Source organism: Ovis canadensis, chromosome 16 (genome assembly GCF_042477335.2).
Source record: "Ovis canadensis isolate MfBH-ARS-UI-01 breed Bighorn chromosome 16, ARS-UI_OviCan_v2, whole genome shotgun sequence".
NCBI lineage: Eukaryota > Metazoa > Chordata > Mammalia > Artiodactyla > Bovidae > Ovis > Ovis canadensis.
In genome coordinates, this window is record NC_091260.1 from 15,868,677 (window position 1) to 15,886,657 (window position 17,981).

General features: G+C 33.1%; 1 protein-coding gene across 5 annotated transcripts in view; it reads left to right on the forward strand.

The window, feature by feature from the left end:
* The window catches only part of RANBP17 (RAN binding protein 17), a 355,460-nt gene that overhangs the window by 40,060 nt on the left and 297,419 nt on the right, over nucleotides 1–17,981 (forward strand). For all 5 annotated transcript variants that reach the window (XM_069556017.1, XM_069556019.1, XM_069556020.1 and 2 more), the window contains 6 exons: nucleotides 110–275; nucleotides 2,997–3,070; nucleotides 5,260–5,379; nucleotides 6,724–6,870; nucleotides 8,023–8,195; nucleotides 10,213–10,406. In XM_069556017.1, the coding sequence (XP_069412118.1) occupies nucleotides 110–275; nucleotides 2,997–3,070; nucleotides 5,260–5,379; nucleotides 6,724–6,870; nucleotides 8,023–8,195; nucleotides 10,213–10,406 (874 nt within the window). The remainder of the gene's footprint in view (nucleotides 1–109; nucleotides 276–2,996; nucleotides 3,071–5,259; nucleotides 5,380–6,723; nucleotides 6,871–8,022; nucleotides 8,196–10,212; nucleotides 10,407–17,981) is intronic.

A 17,981-nucleotide genomic window follows, 5' to 3' on the forward strand; every position in this document is an offset into this window, starting at 1 on the left:
TTTCTTTTTTTTAAACTAATTTTAATTTGAAGTTATTTAAATTAGGTTGAGTAAAAATTATTAATTGATATATTTCATAATATTTTATTTGACTTTGAATTTTTTTCAGATATTGGCCAAGCCTTTAAACCTTCAGGATCAGGATCAACAAAATCTAGTAATGCAAGTCTTGAAACTGGTTCTCAACTGCCTTAACTTTGACTTCATTGGCAGTTCAGCAGATGAATCTGCAGATGATCTTTGCACAGTACAGATTCCAACAACTTGGAGAGCAAGTAAGAAGAAAGTTTAGTGTAAGGAATGGTCAACATAAAAGACATAGGATTAAGCAATATTGTTGCCTTATGTGCAGTTATCTGTTTTTTACTTGGCAATCAAAAAGTTTAAAAAATTGTAACCCAAAGTAGCTGCTGATACCAGTGTTGAAATCTGTTTTCCTCAGTTTAATTCATAGTAACCTCATATTTTGATTTTGGAAAAAATGCAGCTCTATTGTTGGAGGAAAATAAGTTTAGGTAGGGAAATGAAGAGTTCTGTTTTCAAATTTGCAGATAAACAGAGTAGGAGAGGGTATAACACTTGGCAAGAGATATCATCATATTTTTCAAAGTTATGAAGAGAGTGAATTAGAGTAGCTAACTTAGCAAAGCAGAATTGCAATTTACTTTTTTACAGAGAGAGATACCAAAAAAGAGCAAATGCATATGCTCTTACTCATCCCAGAAAGATGATGACAGTAGGGTCTTCCTGTTGAAGTCGGAGGTGGGGAATGGGGCTGATAGGGCCTGGTGAAGAGTCTGTGTTCTGGACAGACAGCCCCTGGGACCTTCTCTGCCATCTGTGCTGCTCTGTGACTGCCCTTTTCCCTTCTCTAAGTACACTTCCCTCTCAGTTCCCAAGACCAGAGCCTTTTTCCTTGAGAAATTAAACTGGAGAGGTTTCATATTCCAGGGTATCAGATACAGTAGAGAAGGACCATACATTTGGTAAAAACTTCTAATACGGAAATTAGAGACTAAGACAATTAAAAGGAACTTAGTATCTTGATAGTGGTGATAAATGCATGGACCAACATATGTTGTAAAAATTGCGCAGACTAAATACACACACACCAACACACACAAACACCCACACAAATACGTGTAATATTGGGAAAGCCAAATAAGACTGGTGGATTTGATCAATGTGCTTTCTTGATTGTAATATTGTGCTTTAGTTTTGTAGCAACTTACCATTTGGGGAAACTGGGTGAATAAAACATAAGATCTCTTTGTATTATTTCTTGTAATTGCATATGAATCTGATTATCTCAAGAAACATTTTTAAAGGGGAGAGTTAATAGAAACAAAGTGAAGAGTAGAAATAAATTTCCAAGAGGGTTAATTAATATCCTCAGAGAGATTAAGAAAAGGTAATGCATTCCTGAAACATGGAACAGAATATTGTTTCAAAAACAGAAGTTCAGAGACTGTTCCAAATGTAAAAGTTGCCAAAATAAAACATTCAGTAGAAGAGTTGGAAGATAAAGTTAAGGAAATATCCTAGAAAACAGAATGAAAAAAAGCAGGAAGAGATTTATAGGAGGAAAAAAATATAAGAATACTACAGTATGAAACTAGGAGGCTTGGCATCTATTAGGAGTTCAGGAAAGGACAAGGAAAAAGCAGAAGGAAATTTGCAAACAATACCAAAATTTCCCAGCACTGAGACACATAAATATTCAGATTGAAAGAGCCAATAAGTACCCGCCATAATGAATGGAAAAAAATATACTAAACTCCATAATCATGACATTTCAGAATAAAAGTGATAAAGAAGATCCTACAATCTACCAGAAACAAAGTCACCTATAAAGGACTGGGATCAAGAATAGTATTAGACTTCTCAACAGTAGCACTGGAAGCTAGAGGGCAATGGAGTAATATCCCCAGATTTCTGAGGGAAAATAATTTTCAAACTAGACTGAAATTATCAAGTATAAGAGAATTTTTAAAAATATTTTCAGACATGTAAATTGTTCTGAAATTTATCCCTTATGTGCTTGCTCTTAGGAATCTACTTGATACACAAGCCAAGAAAATAGAGGCTATGGGGTTTTGGAAAGCTTTAATACAAGATAACAGGCAGCAGACATAAGATAATTATGTAACACATTTGGGAACAGTCAGTCTAAGCTGAAGAAGGCTCTGGGAGGAAGGGTGGGAAAATGGAAACGGAAGTGTTTCACTGTTATTGACCATGTGGAAAATAGCATGAAGAACATTTTACCCTTCTGTCAGAGTGTTTGGAAAGAATTCGTGACAGGTGTCTGTCTGTACAACTAAGTACAGAAAAGATGGTATGACTAAATCCAGGGAGTGTTAGAAATGTGATAGAATCATAGTTTACTTGGCTCAGCTGTTAGAATTATTTACGTAGTCATAACAAACATGTAGAATCGATTTAATCTCAAATTGTTATAATAGTAGATGCATTTTTGAGAGAGGATGGTTTGTAGGAGGAGTGGTGGGAGTAGAGGGGTGAGTGATTGGACATACACTGTGACAAGCTCAGTTGATATCTAAAAACAGTCAAATTAAAACATAGTACACATAGCATGGCCTTTGGAAACGTAGTTAAATATGGCTAAGAGTTGAAAGGTAGAATGGAGTAGGGGACAGCTGTTTTTTATTGTATGCTTTTTAGTACTGTGTACTTTTTGATGTTTGAATTTTTAAATATTTATGTTATTTTAATATAAATGAAAATAGTGAGATGGTTCTCTCAGTGAGAACTGTAAATGCTACATAGAAATAAGGAGCATCTGATCTAATTCTATCTTTGTATTATTTCCATCTTTCAAAGAGAAATAGCTAGGAATTTAAAAGGAATTAGCCTAACTAGAAATAAAGATTGGCCACATGCTGAGGTCTTAGAGGTCTTGGTTTGTATGATAATGTCTTACTGTGCTAAATATCACTGAATGAAAAGTAATGGTGTTAGATTTTTTTTTTCAGTTTTCCTGGAACCAGAAACATTGGATCTTTTCTTTAATTTGTATCATTCACTTCCACCACTCCTATCTCAGTTAGTAAGTAAAACTCATTCATTATTTCATTTAAAAGTACCTGTGATATTTATCTCAGGGTGGTACATATTTACTTTATTTATATTCTTGATTGAGTTTACCTCTCATAAGAAATTCTTAACATCACCTATCTGGGATTTGTATTGCTTAACCTATTTGTCAATTTCTACTTATAGTCTATAGTTCCTGCCATTTCACTGGTGAGCCCAAAACCCGTAACTGTTGATGTAGTTCGTGCCCATAGCCAAGACAACCTATCAACCTCTAAAGATCTTTTTTCCTACTCAGTCCCCAGCTCTTCTTCTGGTACTCAGTCCAGCAGTTTGCCACACCACCTGGTACTTTCCCTTCTCTTAACTTCTTTCCAGCTCTTTCTTCACTGCATGACTTCATGTCAGGCTTGCCATGCAGCCCCATCAGATGTCTCCAAATGAGAAACCAGGGGGATCTGCTCACTTGGTTTTATGTTCATCACTCCAGTTGTTCATTTTCTTTTTTGAATCAAGTTCTATTGTGTGCTAAAAAAATCAGACTCTTTGGTTACACAGAAATTTGAGATTCTGGATTCCATCTTTGTGGAATCTAAAATAGAGACCAGGCAAAATTGAAAAAAAAAAAAGAAAAAGTTGTCACTTTAATATCTAAGCTTGTAGAAGTAAAATTGGAGGATTCTTATATTGTCATTTCCTAAAAAAAAAAAAAAAAGGTTGGATTTAAAGTACATATGAGCAGTATGTTTGTTTAGATATGTCATTGCCTGGAAGGGAGGAATAGGTTGGCAAAAACACTGCCCCCTCTCCTTCTTAAAAACATGCTTGCTCTCAAAACGAGGGTTTTATTAAGGGAGTGGTTTTTTAAACTGGTTTTCACAGGACACTCATGTTTCTATATGGTACCACAGAGCTTCAGCCTTCTGTAGTTGTTTAAAAAAACTATGGTTCCATGTTATGCTTACAGTTATGTTTAGGGATAAAACAAACAAGCTGTTGGTGCCTAAAAAGTAGAATGGAAAACTGCTTTAAGAGAATGTTGCTAACACTTATTGTGCATGCCCTATCATATGATTCTTATCTCGCTTCATTCTCACAGTGGCCCTGCAAGGTGGGTATTGTTATCTTCATTATGTAAACAGTCAACAGACCCAGAATGGCATAATGACTTTCTTAAGGAGAGTGAACTAAATTTTAGAGCTGAGGTTCAAACTCCGTGGTTTTGGCCCTAAACCTCTACGTATTTTTAATTGTGTTAGTATCAGAAAGAAGTTTTGTTTTTTGGGATGTCTGTTTGCTTGTGTTTTTTGTTTTTAACATTAAGGACTGTGACAAACTGAGCAACATCTAAACTGATTTTTTTGTCCCTATTCTCATCCTTGCCTTGAGAGCCAGACATTTTATGTGAAATCGCCTAGCTGAAATATTTAAATGTTGACAGATAATTCTGGTTTTTTTAATAAGTTGGCAGATATACATATGTGGACCAAAACAAAACATATGTGGGCCAGTTTGGGGCCGCTCAATTAATAAATGAAAGGCTTCAGTGAATTCCAGTAGGAGAATTAAGAACCTGAGTAGTGAAATTGTCTGATAAAGTATTAACTTAAAGAAGATAACTAGGCCACTGGTAGATAGTCTGTGGGAATTTTTATAGGCTATCTAACTCTCTCAGGAACATGTTCCAAATTGTTCTCAAGATATTAATAAATGGTGTGGGCAAGATGGTCTGTCACCAGATATATTTGGGACATGCTAGATTAAATAAAGTTCCAGATTTTTTCCTACTTACAGGATACTGCAGAGCATTTTGTGTAGTATTTCCTAAACATATTCTGTAACAACATGATGTTTTCATTTTTTCATTTTGGTGAAGCACCTGGTTCATCAGTTTACAAAGGTTTAGGCAGCAACAGCATTGGGAGCCTTTTGACTGTATTTAGATCCTGGCTCTGCTCTGGTGTATCTAATATATACAAAAATATTAGAGGAATTTTATATACAAATAGAAATTCTAGTGGTGGGATTGAAGATTTATGGATGGTGGTAATGATTGATGATATTTAGTTTACATTGTTTTGGGGATTCTATAATGCTTTTTCATCATTAAAATTTTTAAAATTTTAATGTAAAAACTAGTGTTCCTTTCGTGTGGCCATAGTTACTTTTAAAGTTGAGATGAATTGTTGCTCCTTTTTTTAGGCACTTTCCTGTTTAGTTCAATTTGCTTCTACAAGAAGGTCCTTATTTAGCAGTCCTGAACGTGCCAAGTACCTTGGTAATTTAATTAAGGGAGTAAAAAGGATACTTGAAAACCCTCAGGTATTTATGAAATAATTTAATTAACAGCATATATAAATACAGATTTTCTGCTGAAAGGTGCATAATAAACTTAAGACATGGTTATGATTCTGGAAGAAGATGCATATCATAGTCTTCTTTCTTAGCTCTCACCTGTAGTATAAATGGGCGTTTTTTAAAAGAGCATGTTTTCCTGACTGATGTCTGTGTTGTTTTTATTTTTCCCATAGGAATAGAAGTTGCATATTTTATTATGCTTCTGCTTTTTACCATTGTGTTTTGCTTGTGCTTCTTAAATTACTGAAGTGATTAGAGTTATATCTGTATTCTAAACTAGAAGGCAGTATAAATCTGGATGTTAATATTGAAATAAGTGGCTTTAAATTATGAAATAATATCTTTTTGTCCTCTTGTGGGCAGTAAGAGTTTGTAGATTTTTAAATCTACTCTCTATGTTAACTGCAAATCTTCAATGGCAATATTCATTTCAGAGAATTGCAAAGCCATTATTAATTAGTGATTTTGGCTGTCTGGATAAAATTTGTTTCACTTTAGCTTTTGGTTTAAAATATCTGTAGTGAAAGTATAGAAATTAAAAGATTAAATGATGATTTAAGGCGGTTTATCTAAGTGTTTTGGCTGTTAATAACTTTTGAGAGAGACAAACTTCTCAAACTATAAAGATAGTAATACACATCCTGTCTTCAAGGGGCTCCCTGGGGACACCTTTCTTGGCCTTTCGTTTTAATCTGTCCTTCTCCCAGAGTTACTTCTATATATTACAGTACTTTTGTTAAACTTTCTGCTGTACATTGCAGCAGTTTATATGAATGATTTAGGGACAGGGAGTTGCTTGAGGACATCATACCTGTGGATACTCAAGAAATACTTGTTGAATTAAAATGTATTTCTGTTATTTGTGTGTACACATTCAATCTAAGTGTAGTGGTATTGCTCTTTGTTAGGATTTCAAGAGCCATTCTTATTTTCCATCTTACATATTTTTCAGTTCTTGTACTGACTTCTGTTTAACCCACAATACATACATACACACTTTCTCTCTCGGTCTCTCACTTCTCTCTCATGCAAATATTTTGGGTAATATAATGGTTACCAAACATTATGACTTAGTCATCATCCGAAGCCTCTACTATGAATTCCTTATTATTAATTATTTATGACAACATTAAGCCCAGTGGGAATCATTTTTTTAAAATTGATACCTACCCAGTTGATGCAAAGTGCAGTAAGTACCCATGAAAACACTGAGACTTAGTAAAATACTTTTGGACTTTTATTGATGGTGATTAGTTTGGTTTATTTTAAAATTTTTTAAATAGCCTTTCTTTTTATCTCATAATTTAGGGTTTGTCTGATCCAGGTAATTATCATGAATTTTGTCGATTTTTGGCTCGTTTAAAGACAAATTATCAGCTGGGAGAACTAGTTATGGTGAAAGAATATCCTGAAGTTATCAGATTGATTGCCAATTTTACCATTACTAGTCTACAGGTGAGTAAAAATACATAGTTGATGCTAAACTGTAAATAGAATACTTTCTTTTTTTTTTAATTTTTATTTTTACTTTATTTTACTTTACAATACTGTATTGGTTTTGCCATACATTGACATGAATCCGCCACGGGTGTACATGAGTTCCCAATCCTGAACCCCCCTCCCACCTCCCACCCCATCTCTCTGGATCATCCCTGTGCACCAGCCCCAAGCATCCTGTATCCTGCATCGAACATAGACATGTTTCAGTGCCATTCTCCCAAATCATCCTACCCTCTCCCTCTCCCTCAGAGTCCAAAAGTCCGTTCTATACATCTATGTCTCTTTTGCTGTCTCACATACAGGGTTATCATGACCATCTTTCTAAATTCCATATATATGTGTTAGTATACTGTATTGGTGTTTTTCTTTCTGGCTTACTTCACCCTGTATAATCGGCTCCAGTTTCATCCATCTCATTAGAACTGATTCAAATGTATTCTTTTTAATGGCTGAGTAATACTCCATTGTGTATATGTACCACAGCTTTCTTATCCATTCATCTGCTGATGGACATCTAGGTTGTTTCCATGTCCTGGCTATTATAAACAGTGCTGCAGTGAACAATCGAAAATGGAACTGCCATATGACCCAGCAATCCCACTGCTGGGCATATACACTGAGGAAACCAGAATTGAGAGAATACTTTCTTGATAAGATTTGGTAGAGATTTTAAAAAAAACATCGATTAAAGTGCTTTGCTAAAAGTATTCATTGCAAGATTTTAGGAAAAAGTTCTTTGTAACAAATTTTATAATAATAATTTAGAGGCCATCTAATCTAATAATTAAAGAGTGAATTGAGAACTGTGGCAAAATCTATGTGGAGAAATAAAGTTTTACAGATTAGTTTTTGGAAAAATTCTTTTTATAAGTTTGGGGAGAAGTTTTAAAACCATATTTTCCACATGATATCAGCTCTGTTAAAAAATATTCATGGAAAGAAGATTAGAAGGATGTTCACAGAGATTTAAAGTTTGCTATGGTAAATGTTCATTAATGTTAGAATAAGTTTAGTTTTAAATGTATGTTTAGTTATTTTGCCTCTGCAGTTCTTATTCTAGGAAGATATGATATCAGTTTAAATAACATTTGCTTTATTTTTTTGTAGCATTGGGAATTTGCTCCCAACAGTGTTCATTATTTATTAACTCTGTGGCAAAGGATGGTAGCGTCAGTTCCTTTTGTGAAATCAACTGAACCCCACTTATTAGACACTTACGCACCAGAAATCACGAAGGCCTTTATCACTTCTCGCTTGGAATCTGTTGCCGTAGTTGTGAGGTATTGAAAGCTAAGTGTTTTTGTTGAATTTTCATCTTCTGCATCTTGGAATTTTTTTTAAATGGAAGTATAATTTACTTGTGGTAAAATTTGACCTTTTTCAGTTTTATGAGTTCTGACAAATGTATACATTTGAGTTTAACTAACAGTACAATCAAAATATAAAACAGTTCCATCACCCCAGAAAGTTTTTTTAGGTTCCTTTGTAGTCAGACCTTTCCCGATCCTTAGACTCTAGCAATTATTAATCTGTTTTGTTTTCCTAAAATTTTTGCCCCTTTTGAATGCTGCGTAAATGAAATCATATAGTGTGTAGCCCTTTAGTCTGGCTTCTGTCCCTTGGCATAATGCATTTGAAATTTTTCCATTTTATGTTTGTAGTTCTTTACTTTTTATTCTGAATAGTATTTCATTTTATGAATATATCATAGCTTATTAATCCATTCACCATTTGAATTCTTTCTGTGTAAGTGTTCCTATACAGATTTTTGTATGAATGTAAGTTTTTATTTCTCCTGGGTAAATACCTAGGTGTGAGATCTGGGTTGCTAGGTAAATGTGTATTTCACTTTAAAAGAAATTGCCAAACCATTTTCCAAAGTGCCCATCTCGTTCTGCATTCCTGCCAGCAGTTTATGAAAGATCCAATTGCTTTGCATCCTTATCAGCACTTGATATTGTCAGTTTTGAAAACTTTTAGTGATTTTAACAGATGTGATGCCTCGTTGTTGGTTTAAATTGCATTCCCTTAATGACTGATAGAGCTTCCCTGGTGGCTCAGATGGTAAAGTGTCTGCCCGCAATGCTGAGCATCTTTTTGTGCTTATTTACCATTTCTATATACTCTTTGGTAAAATACCTGTCAAATCTGTTGCCCATTTTTTGATTGGGTAGTTTATTTTCTTATATTGAGATGTGAGAGGTTGGTACACTTAGGTCACAATTTTTTTTATCATACGTGTTTTGCAAATATTTTTTCCAGTACATTGCTTGCCTCTTCATTTCCTTAACAGAGAGAGCCTTTCGAGGAGCAGGAGTTTTAAAGTTTCATGAAGTCCAGATTATCCTTAATTTTTTTCTTCTAGAAGTTTTATAGTTTTAGAATTTAAATTCAGGTCCATAATCCATTTTGAGTTAATTTTTGTATATGATAAGTCTCCATGTTCTTTTTTTTTCCTTTATGTATATTGAAAACTGGTTATCCCTAACACCATTTGTGGAAAAGACTCTCCTTTCTCCACTGAATGGTCTTTACGTTGTTTCCAAAAATTAATTGACCACATATGTATGGTTCTATGTCTGGACTCTATTCTTTAATCTATGTGTTTCTCCTGCTAATACCCTGCCTTGAGTACTGTAGCCTTATAATAAGCTTTGAGATCAGGTAGTGTGAGTCTTCCACCTTGCTTTTCCCTTTTAAAAATTACTTTGGCTCTTCTTTTGTTTAAATTTTAGGATCATCTTGTCAGTATCTGCAAAAATGTCCTTCTGGAATTTTAACTATGATTTCACTGGATTTGTATATGAATTTATTAATTTAGTGGAAGAATTGACATCTCAGCAATATTGAGTCTTTCAGGCAATGAGTGTGTTTATCTTTTATTTAGCTCTTCTTTCTTTCGTCAGGATTTTATAGTATTCAGTCTTTAAATCTTTACATATATTTAATTAAGATTTAATTAGTATTTTATGTTTTCTGATGCCTTTTGAAGGTAATATTTTTCAGATTTACATTTGTAGTTTATGTTAGTATATAGTAATGAATTCTATATATTGATCTGTATGCTAGCAACTTTGTAAACTCACCTGTTAATACGAGTAGCTTTCATATAGTTTCTTAGGTACTTTTATAGACATAATCAACTTTTCAATTATAGACATTTTACATCTTACCTTCAGTGTCTTTTATTTCTTGATCCATGATAGAATTTTGATTTAACTTAAATAGAGTTTATTTGTGGTGAGTAAAAGTATGTCTCATTCTCATGTCTGTCACCCTATTCTTATATATTTACAGAGATAATTTAGATGATCCACTGGAGGATACCACCACTGTGTTTCAGCAGTTGGAGCAGTTGTGCACAGTTAGCAGATGCGAATATGAAAAGACATGCACTCTTCTTGTACAACTGTTTGATCAAAATGCACAGAATTACCAAAAACTTCTGCATTCAGCTTCCAGAATAACTGTGGACATGGCAATTCAGGAAGGTCAGTACATTTTATATGACTATTGTAGCATATTATGTTGAATTTTAAGTAGCTTCATTAATCAATTTATTTAATAATTTTATTGTAATTTATTTTTATTTATTTCCCCAATTTCTGTTCTAGTAATCAATCAATTTTATTAACCTTCTGGGTATTTTGGTGGCTTGATGATTTTAATTCTTATAAGATTTGCAGGGAATATTTCTCTCTGGAATTAGTATTTAAAAAAGCTGATGATGATCTCTGAGTAGAGTTTATTAACTTATAACTGTCTTTTAAGTAATTATGTTTCCTTCTTAGCTATAGCTGACTAAAAATTTTGAGCCCAATGTTAGCCAGTTAAAAGTTACATGAGACCACATCATGGTTTTATATTTGTTTATTAGCCTTCATCATGGCTTTATTTTATTATTATATTTTAGTTTCACAATTTCCTCTTTATTTTTCATTCTTTACTGAAGAAAGTTTTTATTTCTGTGTATTTCCTTAAATCCTTTCTGGAAGATAGGAAATTAAACACACTTTTCAGATTTTTAGATGAGATGGCTTATGAGGATGGAACTGGCTGTATATATTTCTAATAGAAGGCAGTTTAATCATAGTTCCAGGATGTTTTTCTTTTTCTTTCATGTTTGTTGATTTTATCTTGTTTGGAAAATGAGTGGTAAGTGATGATAATCAAACTTTCAGTGATTTTCCATCTAAACTCTTTTAAAAAATTCTTTGAAAATTATCCTATATGTTTACAAGATGTCTTCTTAAAATGCCTTTTGTTCATTTTCTGTTTTGCTTTTCAAATCATCCAGTACTGCTGAGGGTCTGGATAGAGAAATAGTTAACCTTCTTTAAATGTTCTCTTCCATGCCTCTTGTTATGAATTAAACGAGGGAGAACTGGCATGTTGTCTCATAGCATTTCGTCTTCATGACTGATTTCTTTTTTTAGTAAGAGTTTTGAAAATTATTAAATATCAAATACATCTAAGTATTGATATATAGTAGCAGTAACAACACCTTCACATAACTTAAGGAGCAGGTCAGTACCAACCTGTGCTGTTGCCTTTTTTCTGCCAGCAGAAAATGCTTGCTGTTTGTTTATCAGTTGATTCCTTTTCTTCATAGTTTTTCTGCTCCTGCTGCTGCTAAGTCACACACACACACACACACACACACGCATATATAGTCTGAAAATAATGCATAGTTGTGCATATTTTTGAACTTCATATGGACAGAATCAGAATGCACCATTCTTTTGCAGCTTGCTTCGTTTCCCTGTGTTGCGTGAGAGTGTATATGGGTGCTGCAGATGCAGTTCCTTCGTTTGCACTGCTGCAGTACTGCAGTTTATTGCTGCACTTCTTGTCAATGGGTATTTGTGTTTTCCCTGCTTTCTGCTAATATAATGAATGCTGCTGTAAATCTTGTTATATGTAATCATTATATAGCTTCAGTAGATCATGCCAAACTATATTTTATAAACAGTGATTATACTACTGTATATCCCATCCATTTTGATCCGGTTCCTCACCAACAGCTCATAATGTTAAACTTCTTGTCAGGCTAGTTGAGATAGTATACTTCACACATATTTTACTTTTCACTCCTATGATTATTAACGATGTTTGGTGTTTTATGTTTATTGACTGTTTGCTGTCGTCATCAGTGATATATATGTTCATGACTTTTCATTCTCCTCGTCATTTGGTTTATTGGTCTTTCTCTTGCTGATGGAGCATTTTACAATGTTTTAACACGAATCTTTTAGTTGTTTAAATTGTGAGTATTGCCTCAAGTTTGTAACCTGTCTTTACATATGACTAATGTGTCTGTTCTCTTAGTTTTCATATCAAATTTTGATTAACTCACCTAATCTTTTGAAGAGATGTTATATTTACATTGTCCAGAAAAAAAGAAATTAAAATGTGTTCTGTTCCAGTCTTGTAATCTGTCTTCCTATTCTTTACTGTAACAAATTATGATTCTTGCTAGTTTTGCATCTTTCAAACTTTTCTGTTTGCATATACAGTTAATGAATATGTGAGTTCTTATCCAGTCTTACTTACATAGAATGTGGCATACCACACTCATGTTCTACTGCTTGCTTTTTCTCATTTAACAATGTATTTTATAGTTACTCTCAAATGGAGAATAAAAAGATGAATAATACTTTATTTTTTTAATGTATCATAATTTAATTAACTGTTCTCTCCACTGCTGAGACTCATTTGAATTGTTTGCCATCTTCTGCTATTAAAACTAATGCTATACAGATTAACTTTGTACTTGTCAGTTTATATTTATGCAAGTGTGTCTGTAGGATAATTTCCAAAAGCAAAACTACTTCTGGGAGATAGGAATAATCTATTTGTAATTTTTATAAATATTTCCAAATTATTCTCTGTAAGGACTATACCAACTTACTTGTCCACCAACAGTCTATGAGAGTTCCATTTTATTGTCTTCACAGGACCGTTATTACAAACTTTTGAATTTCTGGTGGTCTTATAGGTGAAAAATGATTTCTCAGTCTAATTTAGCATTTTCATATTAGTGATGTTAAACATTGTTTAAGAACTGTTTGGTCTTTTTCTGTAAAAAGAATTACTCATTTTTTGGCTCATTTGTTTTGTTAGGTTGTTTTTTTAAATTGATTTTTCATAGCTCTTTATATTTTAGAAAAATGAACCCCTGGCTTGTCTGTATTAAGAGTTTTTAATATCTTTTTCCTTTTTTTTTCTTGAGTGTACAGTTTGATGAATTTAGCAGATACATAGGCATGTAACTAACACCACATTCAAGATAGAAAACACTTCTTTCACTCTGTAAATAATTTTCATATGCCCCTCAATTCCATTCCGTAATGCTTGGTCCAGATAACCACTGGTTTTTGTCACTATGGTCCATTTCTTTTAGATTTCTATATAAATGAAATTATGCGGTAGGAGGTCTTTTGTGTTTGACTTTGTTTCCTTAGGATAATGCTTTTGAGGTTCAAATATATTGTATATGTAAATATTTTGTTCCTTTCTGTTGCTGTGTAGTATTGTATAGTATGGTTTTCTTTTTACTTTGTTTAGCTGTTTACTTAAGAAGTTGCACTTCCAGTTTCTTTGACTAATGAATAATGGTGCTATGACCACTTGCAGACAAGTCTTTGTACCTAAATTTTCCTTTCTCTTGGGTAAATACCTGAGACAAATTGTGGGGTCATGTGAGAAATGCTGCTATGCTATTTTATGAAGTGTACCATTTTTCAGTTCCATTAAGAGTGCTTCACATCTTTGTCATCATTTGATATTGTCTTCTTACTTTCGCTATTCTACTGGGTATATAGTAATAGTATCTCACTGTGGTTGTATTTTGAATTTCCTTGATAATTAATGAAGTTGTGCTTTTTTAGGCCATTCTTATATCTTCCTTTGTGAAATGTCTGTTCACATTTTTTCCCCTTTTTATATTGGGTTGTTTGTTCTTTTGTACGTAGTCTTATTGAAATTCTAAGTGTTTTTATATTCTGTATACAGTCTATTTTTCACATACATGTTTACAAATATTTTCTTCCTATCTATCATTTGTCTTTTTAACTCTTAAGAGTTAAACTTTCAATGAGTTACGTTTTAACTGTTAAAACTTTTTAACTCTTTCAGAGAGCAGAAGTTGTGAATTTTGATAATCTGCATTTTCAGTTTTTTATTTATGGCTTTATGGTTTTTGTATTGAAGAAATCTGTGTAACTGAAGTTACAAATAGGTTTTATATTTTTCTTCTAAAAGTTTAATAATTTTAGCTAATACGTTCAGGTCTGTGATCCACTGAATTAATTTCTGTGAATGATGTGAGGTAAGAAGACAGGCCTCCTCCCCAACTCATATAGCTATCAAATTCTAGCAACATTTGCTGATAAGACTTTTTTTCCTTTTGTATTGTTCCGTACCTTTGTCAAAAATCAGTTGACCACAGAAGTCTAGGGTCTGTTACTGGACTATTCGGTACCTTAGGACTAAATGTCTATCCTTATGCCAATATCATGCTATCTTGCTTACTATAACTTTACAAGTCCTCAAATCAGGTAATTTAAGTCTCAGTCTTATTCTTCTTTCTCAGAATAGTTTTGTGTTCTACATTTTTTGCTATTGTCTTAATTTTAGCATCAACTTATCAATTTCTTTAAAAAACTCATCAGTTTGATTGAGGTTGCCTCAATCTGTGTATCAGTTTGGGCCATCTTAATATCCAGTTCATGGACATGGAATCTTGCTACACTTATGTAGGTATTTTAAATTTTTGTTTTACTGTATTCAGTTCACAACTATTAAAAATCTTTTACTGAATTTATTCCTGTATATTTTTGATGCTATTATAAATTTTGATAATTCTTTACTATTCTATATAAGTCCAGAATTGATTTTTGTCTTTGTATCCTGTGACTGCTAAATTTACTTAATAGTTTAAATAGCTGTTTTTGGTAGACTTGTTAGGATTATTTTATATGATAATGTCACTTAAGGTAAAGACAGTTTTATGTCTTATCTTCATGCCATTTATTTCTGTTTCTTTCCTTATTCCACTGGTAGGACCTTTAGTAGAGTATTGAACAAAAGTGGTAAGAATGGATATTCTGGCCTTGTTTCTGTTTGTACATAAAGACAGCATTAATCCTTTAACATTGATAATAAATTTCGTGAAGTTCCCTTCTGTTTCTTAGATTATTTATAATGAATGGGGCATAAATTTCTTTGAATGCTTTTTTTGAACCTACTCAAATGACCTTTGTTTTCTTTTTCATTTTACTAATGTAATTAGTACATTAATTGATTTTCCTGTTAAACAGGCTTTACATTCCTAGGATAAATCCTACTTGGTTATGATATTGTTCTCTTATATAATGTTAGATTCAATTTGCAAAAATTTTATTTTATGTTGATGTTCATGAAGGATATTTGTCTTTAGTTTTCTTTTTTTTTTTTTATGATGACTTTGGTTTTGGTAATAGGGTAATACTGGCCTCATAAAATAGAAAATGAGTCAAGAAGTGTTTTTGCCTCCTTTATTTTCTGGAAGAATCTGTGTAATATTGGTATTATTTCTTTAGAGTTTGATAGAATTCATCAGTGAAGATTTATAATTATGAATGAGATTTTGTTAATTGATATGGAACTGTTCCTATTTCCTCTTGCACTTGGGATCAAATTTAATTCTTTATGTCTTTCAAGGATGACTCTAGTTTTAAATTTACTGGAATAAAGTTACTTCTAATACTCCATTATTATTATTTTGATGTCCATGGGATCTGAAGTGATGTACTTTCTTCCATTCTTCTTATTTTAAAAATTGAGGTACACTTGCCACATACTAGTTTCAGATGTTCCATGTACATCTGTATACGTTCGGTGTTTGTATATATTGGGAAATAATCACCAGAAAAAGTCTAGTTAACATGCCTCACTGTACATGATTACACATTTTTTTGTATGTGATGAGAACTTTTGGCAAGATCTACTGTTTCAGCAGCTTTTGAATATGCAATACAGTGTTACCATGATATACATTACGTCCTCATGACATTTATTTTTATAACTGAAAGTTTGTACCTTTTCCCCAACTTCATCCATGTGATAATTTTTGCTTTTTCTCTTTTTCCCTGATAGACTGACTGGACATTTATCAATTTTCTTAATTATTTCCAGAAATCAGCTGTTAGTTTCACTGATTAAAAAAATTTTGTTTATTTTTTATTTCTTGAGTTTTATGGGAGGAAGATTTCTTATTTTCTACCCTATACTTTTGATTTTACTTCATCTTTTCAAATTTTGGATGGAAGTGTCACATCTTTAATTTTTAGACTTTTTGTGGTTTTCTAATTAAAAACATTTAAAGCTATAAATTCTGGCTTAAGCATTGCTTTAGCTGTATATCATGAATTTTGATCTTTTATTTTCATTATCATTTAGTTAAGATATTTTCTAGTCTCTTATTTCTTTGTTACTTTATGGATTATTAGAAGTATGCTTTTATATTCTAAATAAAATATTTGGGTTTTCCTAGTTATCTTACTGTTCCTGATTTCAAATTTAATTCTATCTTGGGCAAAATAATTTTGTATGATTTCAGATATTGTTTATTAAGACTTGTTTTATGACAAAGCATATGGTCTATCATGGCAAACATACCATGTACACTTGAAAAGCATATACACTTTACCATAAATGGGTACAGTAGCAGTAAATAGAAATTAAGTCAAGATGATTAATAGTATTATGCAGGTATTCTTTGTTTTCATTTTTCTTTTTGTCTATGTCTTTTATTTACAGAGAAAGAAGTACTAAATCTCCAAATACAATTGTGGAATAGTCAATTGTTTTCAATCACTAAGTCATGTCTGACTCTTTGTGCCAGGAAATATAGCCTGGCAGGCTCCTCTGTCCATGAGATTTCCCAGGCAGGAATACTGAAGTGGGTTGCTATTTCTTTCTCCAGGAATAGTCCATATTACTTTTAACTTTCAATTTTTGCTTCATTTAGACTTTTATTATCTTCTTTACTAATTGATCCTTTTATCCAGTACTGTCTCATGGTTTCTGTTTACATGGGCTATCCTTCACCATCCATTTACTTTCAGTCTGTCTGTGTCTTTATTTTTAGAGCGCGTCTCTTGTAGATGGTGTATTTGTTGTTCTTTGTTCAGTTGGTCAGCCATGTCTGACTGTGACCCCATGGACTGCAGGCTTCCTGGTCCTTCACTGTCTCCCAGACTTTGTTCAAACTCATGTCCATTGAGTCAATGGTGCCATCCAACCACCTCATCCTCTGTCGACCCCTTCTCCTCCTGCCCCCAATCCCTCCCAGCATCAGAGTCTTTTCCAGTGAGTCAACTCTTCGTATGAGCTGGCCAAAGTACTGGAGTTTCAGCTTCAGCATCATTCCCTCCAAAGAAATCCCAGGGCTGATCTCCTTCAGAATGGACTGGTTGGATCTCCTTGCAGTCCAAGGGACTCTCAAGAGTCTTCTCCAATACCACAGTTCAAAAGCATCAATTCTTTGGCACTCAGCTTTCTTCACAGTCCAACTCTCACATCCATACGTGACCATAGGAAAAACCATAGCCTTGACCAGACGGACCTTTGTTGGCAAAATGATGTCTCTGCTTTTTAATATGCTGTCTAGGTTTGTCATAGCTTTTCTTCCAAGGAGCAAGCATCTTGTAATTTCATGGCTGCAGTCACTCACCATCTCCAGTGATTTTGGAGCCCAAGTAAATAAATTCTGTCACCATTTCCATTTTTTTGCCATGAAGTGGTAGAACCAGATTCCATCTATTTGCCATGAAGTGGTAGAACCAGATACCATGATCTTAGTTTTTTGAATGTTGAGTTTTAAGCCAGCTTTTTCACTCTCCTGTTTCACCTTCATCAAGAGGCTCTTTAGTTCCTCTTTGCTTTCTGCCATTACAGTATAGTTATTCCCTTAAAAAAAAAAGAATCACTTCTGACAATCTCTGTCTTTTGATTTGAATGTTTAGTTCATTTACAGAATGAAGTGGAAGAGGACTGTCACCTCAGTACCATTTAAACTGCTT